The sequence below is a fragment of the Puntigrus tetrazona genome, chromosome 1 (assembly GCF_018831695.1).
Source record: "Puntigrus tetrazona isolate hp1 chromosome 1, ASM1883169v1, whole genome shotgun sequence".
In the NCBI taxonomy this organism is placed as follows: Eukaryota; Metazoa; Chordata; class Actinopteri; order Cypriniformes; family Cyprinidae; genus Puntigrus; species Puntigrus tetrazona.
The window spans coordinates 11,946,119-11,963,825 of record NC_056699.1 but is presented as its reverse complement, the minus strand read 5'-3'; the positions used below and the strand labels follow the sequence as shown (position 1 = coordinate 11,963,825).

At 35.0% G+C, this 17,707-nt stretch overlaps 2 protein-coding genes across 2 annotated transcripts in view; one reads left to right on the top strand and one right to left on the bottom strand.

Annotated features, from left to right (window-relative positions):
- The window catches only part of ndst3 (N-deacetylase/N-sulfotransferase (heparan glucosaminyl) 3), a 134,525-nt gene extending 131,069 nt beyond the window's left edge, over nucleotides 1-3,456 (top strand). Inside the window, exons 16-17 of the mRNA XM_043250940.1 lie at nucleotides 919-1,021; nucleotides 2,473-3,456. Of these exons, the coding sequence (XP_043106875.1) occupies nucleotides 919-1,021; nucleotides 2,473-2,592 (223 nt within the window). The 3' untranslated portion in view covers nucleotides 2,593-3,456. The remainder of the gene's footprint in view (nucleotides 1-918; nucleotides 1,022-2,472) is intronic.
- A 2,213-nt stretch (nucleotides 3,457-5,669) lies between these two features.
- Nucleotides 5,670-17,707, bottom strand: part of prss12 (serine protease 12) — a 30,716-nt gene continuing 18,678 nt past the window's right edge. The window contains exons 10-13 of the mRNA XM_043237186.1: nucleotides 16,115-16,193; nucleotides 15,855-15,977; nucleotides 10,470-10,768; nucleotides 5,670-7,656 (exon numbers count right to left, since the gene is read on the bottom strand). Coding sequence (XP_043093121.1) covers nucleotides 7,349-7,656; nucleotides 10,470-10,768; nucleotides 15,855-15,977; nucleotides 16,115-16,193 — 809 coding nt within the window. The 3' untranslated portion in view covers nucleotides 5,670-7,348. The remainder of the gene's footprint in view (nucleotides 7,657-10,469; nucleotides 10,769-15,854; nucleotides 15,978-16,114; nucleotides 16,194-17,707) is intronic.

Genomic DNA, 17,707 nt, shown 5'->3' with positions numbered 1-17,707 from the left:
TGTTGATTGTTCCACACAAAGAATCCAAATGTTGAACATTTTCTCTGACTTTATAAAATAATAAAAAATCTACATTTACTGAATAGTTTGTAATCTCAATGTTCCCAAATCAGCTTCGAATGCATGATTCAACAAAATTTAGAGATCAAAAATAATATTTAATCATAAGGCTTTCTAAAACTTTTAAATGAATATAAATTATTGTATACTAACATATAAATTTTTAATTAGATTATCATTTATGAAATAACAATAATATTTTAAGGGCGCAACCAAGGCATTTAAATAAAAACTTTCCAAGGCAATTTTAATATGACACTCATAAAGCCAAAAAAATAAAAGTCTTGGTTTTAAAATAAATCACCCTGGGGATATAAAAGTGCCCAGAGTTAGAAAAAAAGGCTCTTATGTTCTTTATTGTCTCTGTATTTTCTGGGACTGAGACTAAACACAGAATATCTGAGAAAAGAAATAGGATTGAGTGAGACAAAAAAAAACACAGTGAGAAAGTAAAACAAAACAAAAAATAGATTGTGTCACAAATGTGTCGTACTTTGTTTCAGAGTACCCTCTGCTTACTGCGTTGCCAAAGAACGAACACACACTCAGTCTTCTATCACATTTAGCTGAGAGCTGTTAGAGACTGCTGATGTGTTTCTGAATGCTTATCAAACCAGGCCATGTCTCATTTGACAGACAGACAAGGTTACAGCAGACATCTGTCAGTCAGATCTGTGTGTGTGTGTGTGTATAACAACATTCTGGACATTTCTTTCCAGATTACCTCCATTGCTTAGTGTAGAAATCAGATTGATGGATAGATATGTCAATATACAGTGTACATTTAAATGAATATGCAAATTGGAAAGGTGTTTTTGAGGAAAGAAGTCTTGTAAATAGTTCTCTCTTTGTGCACAGGTTTGATCCTCAGAAGGGCTTTTGGTGTCAGCTGTTGGAAGGGGGCAGAACTAAATGTTTGGGGAAGAGCAAGGGCCGCAAATACCCACCCATGGACTCTGAGGTACCACCTAACAACAGTAAACTCTGAGCAAAATGAAGCCTTTAATCTTTAATGATTACAGCTGCATTATAGAGGTTTGCCATCATTGAGTAATATGGGTCACAGAGAGAGAGAGAACTCATTCTGACCTCTGACTGTTCAATTTTGCAACAGCTAACATGTCTGTAGCTCATGTACTGAATAACTGATACCAACAGAACAGCTCTGACTCTCACTTCTTATTTCTCAGTTTTGTCTTCTCTATTTTTTCACCTAAAAAAATTCTAACATTTACTTACTCTTGTGCCTTTCCAAAACCACACTCTCACAAAAAAGGGTACAAAGGCTGGGGAGGTACCTTTTCAAAAAGCTACCTATAGGGCCTGTAATGGTACATCAAATGTACAGCTATTGTACCCTTTTTCCTCTGAGTGTATGAACACAAAAGAAGATATTTTGAAGAATGATTTGACTGTTTTTGTCCACAAAACAACACTGCATGACCACTGAGATATTTCCCAAAAGATCTTTATTGTTCCACAGAGGAAGAAAGCCATACAGGTTTGGAGTGGGAGGATGATAAATAAATGATGACAGAATCTTTTTTGTTTGTTTTTTTTTGGTGACCTAACCTAACATTATACATTAACTTGGTGTAACAGTACATGAAAATGATGGTTTAGAATGTACTAAGTTGTAGCTTGGTATGTTTTAACATGTTTAACAGACAGGCCAATCTTTAATCTCTTTACTGCTAGTCCCAGACTAAAATGCATGTTTGAGCTGTCTTAACTGAAAATATCTTGCTCTGACTTCACTTAAAATATGTCAGACCCATTGTTCTGTCAACGTGCACACGTGTAATGTTTTCTTTTAAGGCATTCTTATAAAAGGTGCTTAAATATCTTCATTTAACTAAGGCCTAGTCCTGGCTTAAGCTTAGCCCCGTCTGTAAAACCAGTTCTTTATTATCTAACAATTACAGTTAAGAATACAACCAGGCGATGTAAGCTATTTGCTGAGAAAACACCATTACATATCATGCATCTGACATGAGGTCAAGAAGATTTAAACTGTATGTTTTTGAGTTCATTTGAATCATTTAATTTAATCAAGTCTTATTTAGGACAACATAAATGGTGTACTTTTCCTGAAACAGTTCAGTCTATCCTCTGTTTTTTTGCTAAATGCTATTGTCCTATTTCTTGAAAATAACCGATACCTTACAAAATCTATATTCAGTCCAGCCCTTGCTAGCTAAACCAAAAATATCCAATCCTTTGTGAAAGTTGCTAGGGGAAAACTGAGTTTCAAATTAAGTTAGTCAAAACAACACTGGATTGCACAGGTCCTTGCCAAACCAAAAGACCAGAACCCAATTGAAAAAGTGTCCCATTTCACCCCTATATTCTATACAGGTGTAGCTGTTCTGCACAGTAAAAATGTGTTCTTTTTACTCTTTCCTTTTCTAGTCACGAGCCTTTCTCTCCAGATTCTACAGGGATCAGAACATTGAATTATCTAAGCTGCTGCACAGACTGGGTCAGCCGCTGCCAGCCTGGCTCAGAGAGGAACTACAGAAGGTCAGGTAGCCCTAACCAAACCACCGCTCCTCTGGGTCAAAGATCCAGATTCACCCCTCAATGGAAACTAGACACTTGAATGGTACTCAATGCCACCTACCTGCAAGCTTGCAGAGCAAAGGTCAGAAATTCAGCTCACCAATCATTGGTGCCTCTGGAAATCCAAACAAAGCAGTATTGTGTGTCCATGGCAACATGACTTTTTTGTTGCAAAAGGTCAGTTTTTTTTTTTCAGTGAGGTACGGTGATGTAACTGTGACCCTTGAACTTCAGATGCAGCTAAACAAAGACTGCATGAAGGCTGTAACTGAAAAATGAAAAAACTTCCTCCTATATATACTTTCCCCCATGAGACACTGGATATAGAGGTACGGCTTTAGATTTTATACGTCATCATTGAGAGAGATTTAGAACTGCACAACCACTGTTCATAACCTCACTCTTGCAAATATATCAGTCAATCAATCTATCAGCCAATCAAAGTCAAGATGCAAGATGTTAAGAATCGATATGGAGAAATAAAGAGCACAGTCAAGTTTTCTGAATCAGCTTTAAACCGGTTAATGGAGTGATGTCATTGTGATGTCAATGTCTCAGTCCACGTCCCAGTTACTGTTGTTCTAGACACAATGGCCTGTGTGTGTGTGTGTGTGTGTGTGTGTGTGTGTGTGTGTGTGCGTGTGCGTGCGTGTGTGTGTCTAGGCATAAGTCTGTAGCCAGGTAGCCTTAGCCCCGCCCACTGGACTGCAACTGGTTGGCTGATGAATTTGAAATGTGACTTTTATTTTTGAAAACAATTTGCCTCAATAAGGTGAGAAAGTGCTTTGAGAAATATGTAAATAACTATATATATTCAATAAACACTGGAGAGATTCATGTTTCCGTAAAACATTTCTTGCCAAGTGCTGTCTCTATTTGATCTAATGAATCTAATGCATGGAAAGAGTTGAAGTAGAGGTTTTCTTAAACATACTTTATTAAGCACAGTATCACACACTATTAAGGTAGGTGCACGTGATCAATTATATAAATCCTTATTGGCGTAGTGATTATGTTTTTAATGAAATTCCTCCCTCTAGTGGACACAGGCTGCAATAACACAAAAATGGGGTTATGTCAGAAAAATGTAAAATAATGAGTGTGAAGAGGTGGATTATTCACAATGCCATTTAAAAACATTTGTGCTATACTTCATACATGAAACTATACAGGCTGTATGAGTCTCTCTGTGTGTGTGTGAACAAGTACAGATGTTTTTACATTTTCAACTTGAGTTTCAGGAGTGTTTGTGGTGCCAGTCAGCAAATTCCTAAAATGAATATTTTTTCAACTATGAAACTGCTGGTATTCAGCAGCATGTAGCTCACAGGAACCCTAACTACTGGGACTATATAGGAGGTCATCGCACCTTTTAACAGCAACAAAAATGATATTTAATGCACTTATGCATAAAGTATACAAAATGTAATATATTATAATAATTGTACTATACTTATATTTATAAATGGCTACTAAAAACACCCACTATTGAAAAGACCCACTTCATTAATTATTCACATGCAACACCCAGTGATACTTCTCCAGCAACAGACCTCACATCTTCAGCATTTATTTGTTTGTCTTTAAAGCGGTTTTGTTTTATAAGGTCATCACATGAAATTCGGGTGTAACGTAATGTATAAAATCATATTATTTTTATTTGTTAGTTTTCCTGAACTGGGGTTCATAAATTAAATTAACGGGGGTTACATGAGCTTAATGAAAAGCTTATAATTAAATCATAAAAAGTCTAATTAAAAAAAAGTCATTTTAAAATGAATTGCACGTCAAATTAATTACACATTAATTGCTTTATGCCTACACACTTTTAATTTAAAATGAATCTAAATTGTTAGGTCACTGTGGTTTCGGTGGTTTTAATATGCAACTTGGTCTGTTTCTGTTATTAACGGGTTGTCATGATTTTGATGAATGTTTCTCAGATCCTGCTTTCTTTGTATCATGGTATTGATACATTACTTTGCTCTGGGGGGTAATTAATAGTCTCCCTTAATTTTATAGTTTCAGCTTATACAAGAAAGATTATCATAAAGCAACTGAAGTAAATGATCGGTGGTTTCTGTCATAGTCTATGATCCTAATGAAAAGCTTAGCTGCAAGTCCATTATTAATCTATTGAATTCAACAGTGTCCTGAAGATGGCGCTCAATCTCAATCCCTGTAACATCCTTCCTTCAGAGAGCAGTCAGAATTGATTTTACACCTTCGAGAAACATCTCCCTCTCCGGAGTTATTCACACGGATCCAGTATGATATTTACTTATTGTATTTGTGCTTGTGGCAAAACGAACTCATTTTCATTCAGATTCAGTTTAAGCAGATCGTGTTTTCTGCCTCGGGAAGTGTAGTGAACGAATACAAGCAAACAATTTTACATGCATTTCTGAAAATTGATTCTGGTCTTTCCCGTGATACAGTAAACTTGCCTCCATGGAGATGAGCTCAAAGAAGGAGTGTATTTGAAATGCAGTGTCAACACACACACACACACACACACACACACAGTGGACCTATGTAAACAAATGGCTTTCTGAAAAGGCTACACAAACATTGTATGTCAGGTCTGTACACACTGACCACTGCGAACAAAACAAAGCTAGCTAAACTTGCCCGTGTACTCAGAAAACCGAAAGCTAACAATGTAGTCAGAAAGGTCCTCAAATACAAAATATACATGTGCATTCACACAAACATGTTTTTCCTCTCTATTTTTCTATAGTCAAAGACAATACTTTATTTCATCAACACATTTTATACCAACTGCGAAATGTTTAATACTCCAAACTGAAGTTGTAAGACTACTGTATATAGCAGTGGTTCCCAACCTTTTTTAACTCACAGCCCACACAACCAAACACATATGTTTCCTCGGCCCACTGCAAAAAAATTTTAAAAAAATTTTTAAATGTATGCAGCAAAAATATGTTACATAGCCTAAATCGGCGGGTTGTTTTTAAACCAATCAACGGCATGGAATAGTGAACGCATAGTAACAGTTTATTATTATTTTGTGTTATTTAATTAATTATGATATTTAATTATTACTATACATTTTTACGTACATTAGCAATATTATTATTTCTATTGATAATAACTGGCGGCCCCCCTGCAATACCGTTGCGGCCCACAGGTTGAAAACCACTGGTATATAGCTTTTTGGGATTTTAAGTTCCTCTAAATATTATTTACCATACTATTTTTATGCTGTTAATAACATCGCAGCCCTTATGAATAGCGTCAAATACCACATGACTCGACATACACTGTTTAGGCAATAATAAAAGCTCCATGCCGTGTTCAGAAATATAGATCATATATCAGCACAGAATTATTGACCAAGTGAACACTTTTTAGTTTTCATAGTACCATTAATTAACAGAAGCTTACAATATCATTGAATGATGCATAAGAAAAACTAATTTACAAAAACCTAAACTGCAACACCTTAGTTTGTACAAAATAAGAGTTTGTGGTTGGTCAGCTTTTATATGTACACAGGCCAGTTGTTTTAAAAAAAAAGTGTGTAGTGTGTATAAAGACTGCTCTCATAAATCATGCTCACAGATGTGTAATATCAAAACGAACGCAAGTTAATTATGCTGAAATGAAATGCATTATCACAACACTAAAACAAGGAGGTATAAAGAGTTTTGCATTGCACATAATTCCCATATCCCCCAGATCTCTGGCGTCTGGAAGGGACTGTGGCACTGTGAAAATATTTAGCAAATATATGATGTGCTTTTTGTCCCGATGTCGAGATATAGAAAACCTCGGTCCAGTTATCATCACGAACATCTGTGCTATAATAAATGATGTCATGGTTCCTGTGGAGAATTATGATGTCATTTAATGTGTGGATGAGGTGATGTGGTCGGTTACTGAGCGATGGCATGGTAACCATATCCCAGGAGTTTAGAATTACCATACGTTTCTTAGCAGAAAATCCAGAATCTTCTCATTTCAGCATTAAAGCTTGATGTGATTTCAAGCCATTGGAACGTTCTTCCATATCAACCTGAAACATTACCCGTCCCGTATTACAGGCTCAAACAGTTTCTGTCTCTTAATGGCATACTTTTACACAGATTTGCTTTCATCGTTGTATTCGTAATTAAAAAAAAAAAAAACAATTCCACACCATAGTGGTCTCTTCAACCTAGAAGTGCTTTCATTATTTAAAAAATACACACAAGACCTGCAATAATCTAACCTGCCAATAAAGATCTACACATCGCTATTATGATACGCCTCGTGTGTGTGTGTGTGTGTTTTCCAGTAAAAATATCTAACCATTGTTAAATCAAGATAAAGTTAAAAATAACTTTGCATTGTTTCGAGCATAAACCAAATGTTTTTAAACTTACATTTGCACAAATGCTTTATTCCTAATTGTTCAAGATATTTTGCCTGAAAACAAGACTTGATATAATCTCATTAATATTGAGAATGTTTAGATATTTTACTGTTTTTCTTTTTAATCAGTGTGATTTTAGTGCAAAGTTAAAATTTTACTGTATTTAAAGCTAGGCCCTGACCTTTAAGACTTCTTTGTAGTTGATTTCTGCTAGTGTTATTAAACTATCATCCATTTAAAAATGTCGTCTAAAACATATTTAGCTCTAAGGCTTCTTACTCTAAAAGTGTGCTTCATTTTTCTGCCCTCATAGTCAGACTGTCTGTTATTGGTTGAGTTTTCTGGGTCCTATTTGCCAATGACTTTCTTAATCCAGGGCACGAAGGTAGAGACTTTGGCGTAGACGCCAGGTGCGTCTTGCAGTCGACACGCGTGACCCCACGATGTGACCCCATATACAACCCAATTTCCACTAGGCCTCTCGCACACCAGCGGACCGCCGCTATCTCCACGGCAACTGTCCACGCGTTGGTCGTCGTGGGAGGAGCCGGCGCACAGCATGCGGCCGGTGAACTGGTCAGAATAGCGCTGCTCGCACTGACGCTTGCTCAACACGGATATCGAGGCCTGCTGGAGAGTTTTTGAATAAGCACGACCTGAGAAAAGAAAAGGTTTTACTTGAGGTCTGCAAGTGATCAGATTCAACCGTTCACATATGCAACGAAGCTTGTAGTCGCTCTTCTTTCAGTGTCATCGCACTTCATCACAGAAGACTGTTAAGAGCGCTGAAGTCCAGTGACCGAGAGAAGAAAGGTGATTTACAACACACCGTGACCATTAGAAGAAACCCTGCTATCAACATGTCACATGATAATCTGAAGCTGCTTAAAACTGACATCATAATTACACCCTGTGTAGTTCCTTGATGATTTCCTCGTGTTCTTTGATTACAGCTCGGTATAGATGTTACTACTGTCATGCATGTCCTTTCTGACGAGAGCGGACAGCTGGACAGATGTTTTCTGTGTCTGTATGCTTGTGATAAAGAAGTGCGTCAGCTATTTTAGCTAATTACATTTAATACATGTAAACTATTGGCACACTTGAGTACATTCTTTAAAAGAATAATGTTCTCATAATAAGATCTTAAAAAGTAAGCTAAAGTTTTACATTTTAGATCATCATAATGTAAAAATCCACCAATAAAGGTTTAAGACGTCCGTATTACAGTGTAAGTGTACATTTAAGTGCTGAGTAATTATTATTAATTACATGTACATACTATATGCTTAGGGTTTGTCTTAATAATACTTATAATTATCCATGATTAAGTGTTATTATGATAGTAACCTAACCCTAACCATTAGCTAATTACTTTAATATAAATGTAGTGTACTATAATTTGCAGTTAATTATACTATATATTATAGTAATTATATAGAATTATAATGTGTATAATATATATATATACACTGTATATATATGTGTGTATATGTATATATGTGTATATATATATATATATATATGTCCTCATTATTAATATATATATGTATGGTTAGGTGTATATATGTCAGGATTATATATTATAGGTCCTTAGGAACTTGCATGTAATTAAGTGTTGTTATTAAGTGTTGTTATTATAATAGTAAGTATGTGTAATTTGTAACTATGTGAAACCTTAAAGTAAAGTGTTACCAAAATATGTTACAGTATATGTAACTGATGCATCTCTCGCTCACTGGACATCACAGCTCCGTGTTTCTCACAACACTAATAAACACTCCCTCCATCTGCTCATCCATAAACCAGTGCTTACAAATACCCTTAAGCGAATACACAATCCTGTTTGCAAATACAGCCAGTGATACAAATAATTACTACATTTCTGAGACAGATGATGCCTATTGTTTCAGAAAAACAGCTGTTTTACAGATCAACTTAACTACTTTCAGCAAACTAAATTACTTTGTGTATTAAGCAGTTTCCTACAAATGCTTACAAAAGTTTGTTTAAAAATGTCTATACTTGTTGCCTAAATACAGATGTGTATTATTCATATTCAAGTGAAGCAAGTGTTTTTCACTTCAAAACACTGAAATATACTAATCAACTTTATAATGACATAAGATATAGTTGTCCTTAGTTACATTATGTTTTGACAGAGAAAAATTATATTACAAAATTCAGCATCAAAATTTTAAATGGATGAGCTATTCAATTTTAAATTAATAGTTCACCCAAACATAATTTTCATTTTATTGACAACAACAGTTGAAACTGTTTTTCTAAATATCTTCCTGTGTGGCACAGAATAAAGATGAGTACAAACAGGTTTGGAAAAGCATGTACATAATTGACATTTAAATATAAAATATACTTCAGCTTACCATAAATGCTTTAAAGATGTACTTCAGTCTATCAAAAAGAAATGTCCAAAGTTCAGCTAACTGCATTTCATATCAATTTCAATTATTATCCTTTTTCAATTGAATTGAAATGTATATGCAATAAAGTACCCGAAAGCATGGGCACACACTTCACAATTACTCTAAGAATATATTATTTATTAATGTTATTTTAAAGAAAATTATTTCAGTTATAAGTGCTCTATTTAAAAGTATACTAATGTGTCCCTCATTTTATTACTAGTACTTATTATAAATGTGACCCAGTTTGTAAGATTTATACATCATCTTAAATCAGCAAGCTTTCCATTGCCATATGGATAGGACAATATTACTACTATTTGCAAATCTGGAATCTGAGGGTGCAAAAAAGTATCGAGAAGATCGCCTTTAAAGTTGTTCAAATGATGTTAATGTATATCACTAATCAAAAATTAGATATACAATTAGATTTTTATACATTTACAGTTGTAAAAAATATGTTCATGGAACATGATCTTTATTTAATATCCTAATGATTTTTGGCATGATTTTTGTCTGATGCTGATTGTGACAGGTTTTGTGCTCCAGGCATCCCCACTGATTTCTTTTCCTTTACACTTCTCCTTTCGTACTACTTTAGTTTTCAAATGCGATACTGCCGATTTGCTCATTGGCTTATCTTTCTGTAAAAAGCATCTGTTAAATAATTGAACTGAACATGTCATCACGCCGTTTTACTGCTATTTTCTCTTTGCCTGTCTGTGTGTGAGAGCGACGCAGCGAGAGAGTGATTGTTTGAGACAGAACACAGAAGAGAGATTCTGGTGTCTTACAGTGTGTGATTATCGCTGTCAGTTCTGCTTTCACACTGTCTGATCACATCTTATGCCTGTCAGCCTGTGCTATTCAAAAGAGCCAAAAGCACCTCCATGTTACACGCACAGCCTCGGTTCCAGCTCTGATTGTGCTCAAAGCACCCTTCATTTCGGGAGTGACAGCTCGAGGCTGTACGGCAATCTTTTATAATTGCTTCTGAATCGGATTTCTTTAGTTTCAATGCGTGTATGTGTGTGGCGTACAACCTGTGTCTCCCCAGCCTGTGATGTAGCAGTTGGCGATGCCCTTTGGCACTTTCTCTCTGCGCGCTGGCAGGCAGGCGGGCAGCACGAAGCGGCTCAGCGTGACGCAGTCTCCCGTGACACTCCTGTGAGCTCCGTGACCAGAAACGCGCACCAGCGCCAGGTCGTAGTCGTTGCTGTCAGAGCGGTAACGTGGGTGAAGGACGATTTTCTCCACAGCGTACTCTTCCTCGTACTCCTCAGGAACCAGAGAGTGATAATCACCCACACGCACTTTATACAGCCCGCTGCTGTTACCGTACCTAGGAAAGAACAAATAACAGAACTCATTAACATTAACACAACCATTTCTATGCATGATATATTTGTTACCGTATTAGTTATCGGCTGATTTTTTTTATTGTGGTTGTTAGTGGATATGAACTGAAGACATTGGGCCCTGTAAGACTTTTGTAAAGAAATGAATAAGAAGATAATAAGAATGTAGTGTCACATAAAGTGACAGTAAAGACATTTTTACAAAAGATTTCTATTGTAATTAAATGCTGTTTCTATTCAAAGAATTTATATTTATATATATATATATATATATATATATATATATATATATATATATATATATATATATATATATATATATATATATATATATATATATATATATATATATATATATATACATATATATATACATATATATATATATATATATATATATATATATATATATATATATATATATATATATATGTGTTTTTGTGTGTATAACGTGTGTGTACTGAGTATATATATTATGTATATATAAATACACACTCATACAGTATATAGCCTAGTATTATATATATATATTTTTTTTAATTAACATAGCTATATGATTCTATGTGAGGCAAACAAAAACTGTCCAACAAAAACATAAAAAAGAACAAGGGCATTCAAACAGGACACATTCAGAAAGTCTGAATGCAACTGAACCAGCACAGCAGTGTAATACATTATCCGAGGATGATTTATGACTTCTGTATGTGCCACTCACAAACGCCCTCACATGACAAATCAGGTCCCTTCCTCAGGAAGTTCATGTCAACTGATCTTATGGACCCAAAGCCAAACCATGTGCACACTCACGGTCAGTTGGAGAAAAGATATACAGGAAGTTTTCTTTTTCCATAAACCCAACACCGGGACATCACACTCTTCGCGTGAAACAGAAAGTCTCCTGTGCTTGCCCGTCTTTAAGAACTGCTACTATAAGGTTTCTTGACTGTGCTGAGAATGACATCTCTCTTCAAATAAAGTTTTCAAAATGGGGTGCGAGGAACCTGAAGATTCGGCAAGGGGATCCATGGAAACATACAGTACATATATGTGTACACCACTAAATATATACATGCATATGTCTGCATTATATATACATGGTATACACACACATTTTATTAAAACACATTTTTTTTTATTTTGGATGCGATTAACCACAATCATTTGACAGCACTAATTTACTGCAACATTTTATACACTGTAGTTCAGAGCATTTTAAAAAGGGGCTTTCTCCTGAAACATCTGCACAACCCCTAAATTGTATATATTATATTATAGAACATATATTACATGTACTGTTTACATATAAATTGACAATAACAAATAGCACCCTAAAGATCGATATGAATCTTAACCGAACTGAAGGAGTAAACAGAAGCAAAAAGAGTGACTGTGAGGATGTGTATGTGCCCTCCTGTCTGCTTGTTAGTGATTGAAACCATCGCTGTGTAACGGAAATATGTAAGTGGTGCCAGAGAGAGAGACGGCAGTGTCCCGTTACACGGTCAGGTCTTTTCTGGAAAAAGGATCTGGCCTGTCCGGAATGACACTCTTGGCCTGGCAGTAGTCAAGCAGCACATTCCCAAAGCCTCGTTCTGGAAAGGGCACTTCTGAGCCTGACACTCTATATATTAAGCTTCTAAGACTCACAATCAACATTAATCCTTACTGTAGTACTGATCTCAATGAGGTTATTAAAAGGTTATTCTTGCTGAGACATGGCCAAGTGGGCAGTGCTCCGGCGTCATACACTTCAACCCAGTTCCATTCTCACTGGTTCGTCTACATTATAAAATCTATTTTATTTTGATAATGCTAAAAACCCAGGTATTCGTTACTTACAGTTATGGATTTATTTCATTATAAATACAGTAAAAACTGCAATATTGTTCAATATTGTTATAAGTGACAGTTTTATATCTTCAAAAGTAATTTTCCTGTTAAACTGCAGTTGTTTTTTTTTAATAGGTTAAACTAAAAACCCAGCTAACTAACCCAAAAAAACATGATGTAACTTTTGTTACATAAAAATATCTGTATTTTTAATCGATATAATGGATTCTTGCTACATAAAGCATTACCAAAAATTAAATAATTAAGTAAACATTTGATTTAACAATATGTATTTGCATTTTATTGGTATGCGTTTATGTATTTAGGTTCATACAGTGTTATTAAATTATATTTTGACTTTACATTTACATTTAGTCATTTAGCAGACGCTTATATCCAAAGCGACGTACAAATGAGGTAGGCAATAGAAGCAATTTATATCAACCAAGTCGATTTATATCGACTTAATAATAATGATAATAAAACCAACTGAGATGTTACCATTTCTAGGTTAACTGTGTGTGTGTGTGTGTGTGTGTGTGTGTGTGTGTGTGTGTGTGTGTGTGTGTGTGTATATGACCATTCTTTTCCTTCAGTTTTGAAGTTTGAAATTAAACTAATGCTTTTTATATGCCTGAAAATCACAAGTTTTAACAACATTATTAAGTTATTCTTTTTTTTTAAATTAACTTTAGCAGTGTAGATTTGTCATTGAAATTCTATATTTACTTGTTAATGCTCATTTCCCCTATTTCTCCATGAAATGGCTTATAAATGATGGAGTAGTTCAGTACTCTATGGATTGGCATTGCACCACACATTTGCTCAGTAGTCTAACCAAGTTTCAGAAGCTGGATGTGTCGACAGCTCCCAAACTCTTAGTTTCTACATTACAGCAGTTCTGTCATTAGGGCTGACTTTAGCATGCTGATTTCTCAATCCTTTAATTCCACGTCGCTTGTAACCCCAGATTGTAATGAAGCGTTGGCCATCGACTGGGCAAGCGGCATAAAAATAGTTTAGCGCTAATGTGAGTGTGTTTGTACGTGCTATTTTTGCACAAATGTCACGCTACCCTTCGTAAACTCGGAAGTGAGAGACTAACTTTAGTCCTCTCGAGCTAGACGATCTTAAATGATTTAAAACAACTGTTACGCTGTTTTGCACTCTATTAATTGCATTCCTGAAAAAGTTAGCGCAAGTGTCTGAGGAAAAAAGAGGGTGGGAGCCACAAAGGTATTCAGATTTATAGCTCGTGTGTGTGTGTGTGTGTGTGTGTGTGTGTGTGTGTGTGTGTGTGTGTGGAGAGCATGTAACTAGAGGAAACTTTAGCAGTAGTCTGATGTCATGGATCATATTTTGAAGGCTCGCTGCTTGGACTGGTTGATAAAAAACAGATCCAATATTACTTAAACCCCTCACACTGCCAAAGTATTTCTACCGAGACTCTTTTTTTAAAAATAAAACCCTAAATGGTTCAGGAAACTATCACTAGCGTACATTCTTCACAGTAATGTGGAAATGCAGCACAAGTCTGAACTGAAGGCAGATCATTTACAAGACTGATCTTTTAGGGAAGTGGGGAGTGTTTGTGTGAACATGTTTTTATTGTTTTTCCTCTGGCAATACTATTATTATTCTTCCTTAATGTGAACCGCTATGACGTTTTATCCCCGTGGATAAACTCATCAAACGATGCATGAAGGGTCTGTGGCTAAATTGCATGTAGTGTCATTTTGGGATGGATGGGATTTATCATCGCTTAGCAACAAGCGGTCTAATTTTCAATATTTCAAATAAAACAAGACTTTTTCGCATTTCACATGAGAGTTTGTCCTTATGAGGACCAAATCTGCCTTAAAGACTTATCCAAAATATCTGACATCTTATTTTATTACTATAAACTATTACTCTGGACACTTTCGTCTTTGTGGATCTATAAATGTGACATTTCAATGGAACTCTATAGACAGTCAACTGTAGACACTTGAGCTTCTTTTTCATTTTCAACTAAACTGTAATAAATATTAACACATTTAGCTGAACTTTACCATAATTTAAGCTTATGTTGTATTATTACATATTGCATAGAGTCATCAGAGGAAATTACTTAGATTTTGTTTTAAAACCATTTCATCTACTTCCAAACAAGACCTTTCTGTCTTGGATTTTGTTAATTACTCCTCGCTCATATTTAATTATCGATTTTGACATTTTATTTGAAAAGAAGAACATGATTTTATTGGTTGGAAATTAACTTACAGGAAAAAAATGTGATGTTTATTTACCAATTGTCATCTAACATTTTGTTTCAAATATTATTTATTTAAATGCATTGCTATACGAATGCTTAGTTTTACTAGAAAAACAAGGCAAAAAGTCATAAGAAAAGTTTTTTGTAAATATGTAATAATCAGTGCTGTACAACTCTTTAGTGCCGTCAAATGATTAATCGCTATTAACTGCATCTAAAATAAAACTTTTGTTTTATATAATATGTGTATTATTATTATTATTATTATTATTATTATTATTATTTATATATAAATGCACACACAGTATATATTTTGAAAATATGTTTTCGTGTATGTTTATATTTATATTAAAGATAAATATCTTTAAAATATACATATTTTACTTACTATATATTTATATTAAAAATATATTTAATTTATAAACATAATATTTTGCTTAAATATAGACATGTACGTCTGTGCATTTCCATGGACATAATAAATATTCACAGTACACACACAGCATGTAAACAAAAAATAGTTTTGGATGCGATTAATCACGCTTAATCACTAGTTTTATTACAACCTGATCTTTTGCTTTTAACAGAAAGGTGATTTCTTATATCTACTTTTATCATCTTTCCTGATTAGAGAATACTTTGCCTCGCTTACTGAATTTGAATTATAATTGAACTATGTTTGTTTTGCAGCTGGAATGACGGAGAGTGTTTATTTGCAAGTCACAAATAATAATTACGTGATTAGATACAGGATATAGAGGAAGCGTGGGAAGAAGGTACACTGTCTGAAATGGACAATAAAAAATATGCTTTGTTTGTATTAGACTGCTTTGGGTTATCTAGCTGTGTGAGTCAGAGTGGAAAACTGGAAACGCAACAAAGTAGTGTGTGTATTTATGTGTGTGTGCGAGTGGGTGTACTTTATTTATGCCTTGCAGATGTGCTGGAGAATGAAGATGTACCTGTCTATATTTATGTGCGAGTACCTCTTAAAGCAGTGAGCAGAGGTGAGGATCCAGCAGCTGCTGATCAAAGTGGCTCCACACACCAAGCGTCCGTCTGCCTGGGACCCCCGTAAGCGCACAGCTGCCTGCCACGGCCAGCCCCCGCTACACCACACACACAATGTGCATTTAAACCGCACTGCACATTCATTTTCTCATTCCGACCACATAAACAGTTATTCTGAGATGTGTCGTTTGTTATGTCAAAGATGTTTGTATACATTTTGACCCTTTCTGCTTACCGTAGCGAGTTTTCTCCTCCTATTATTCTCTTCTGACGGGTATGAGAGGGTCTTAGACCACACATGGAGCCCACCGCCTCTGCAATGTAACACAAACACATATTTCCATAAAGCATGTATGGCTGAATCTCACGAAATCTGTTAGGAACATCTGCCATGGTCTTTTTCATAGCAAGTCAGAAGAACTTTTTTTTTTTTTTTTTTTGCATCAAGAAAATGAGGCCTAGGAATCTCAAAACATTTTGTAATATGATTTTGATTTCATTTCCATAGTAATGCAATGATTTTAAAACAGGTTTCGAAGGAGGAACTTTGAGATTTTAAGTTTTTAGCTAATTTGGCTAGTTTATATATAATTTCTTGTCATTTCTAAAGTGTAAATTGTGTAAAGTGTACATTTCTAAAGTGTAGTTTCTAAAGTGTAACAGAAAAAGCAACGAAGGCGGCTTTGTGACAAAGATCTGAACTCCAGTTATAATGTATGTTTTTTTTTATAAATGAATCTATTACTTTTCCTATATAGTTTTTTTTAACTAAAAAAGGCTAAAAGGTCTATTATTTAGTATTAAAAATATAACAAAAATCATCTCCAAAAATAATACAACATTATAGCAATGAGAAATAATATGTGCATGCCACAATATAATGAATACGTTTTGTTTTGTGTGTGAAATAAGACATTTATCTGTACGGATGAGTTCATCTGTGTTTGTGTGTACATACAGCTGTGCCTGATAGACCTAAGAAAGCAGGCTAGTATTGCGTAAAATAATACCAAAAGATTGTATTTGTATGCTTAGCTTATCTGTCCTTATGGTTTAATGGAGAAAGCAGGCTGGATTAACTTGCATTAGAGTTATTAGATTGATAAGAATAACAAAGCACAAGTGAGGTCTAAATGCCAGTGATCATGAGATGGTGAGCCAAACCACATCCTCTAGAGCAGACATAACACGCACTACATTTCAGCACGTACTGCTCAGGTGATGGTTTCCATCTTTCACTCTTCTTTTAGGTGGTTTCGAGTATTTTTACAGGTGTGAGGATCCTTAAATCTATCCTTCAAAACCACCGTCCAAAGGCTTCATATGCTAAAATCCACGCCAATTCTCCGATATATAAAAATGAGTTTTGACGTGGAAAAGTGCTTTTCCAGTTTCTTTCAGACGTTCACGCTTTTTCTCGTAGCAGAGTACTGCAGGTATATGGAAATCTCGCTTCTCGCCATTCACAAGTAAAACAATGTTTACGTTGACCGGTGCTGTTTAATACGCTCACAACATTAATAAGGTGGCTTTACTAAGCTGAGGTCTGAATCTATTCGGCTGGGCACAGTTTCAAGACTATTTGCGATTGCACATCTGGAATAAAGGCGTATGCAGGCTTTTTCTCTGAATCATAAGTAAGAATCAATTTTATATACTCTTGTAAAGTCCAATAATGGCCATTTAATTGCAGCTCTTTTTAACCTACCTTAAAAAAAAAATGAATCACTCTCTAACATCAAAGTTCTGTCATCATTTACTTCCCATTAAGTCTACTCAAAACCATATGGATGTTTTTTCTCGTAAAAACACAAAAGGAGAGAACTCA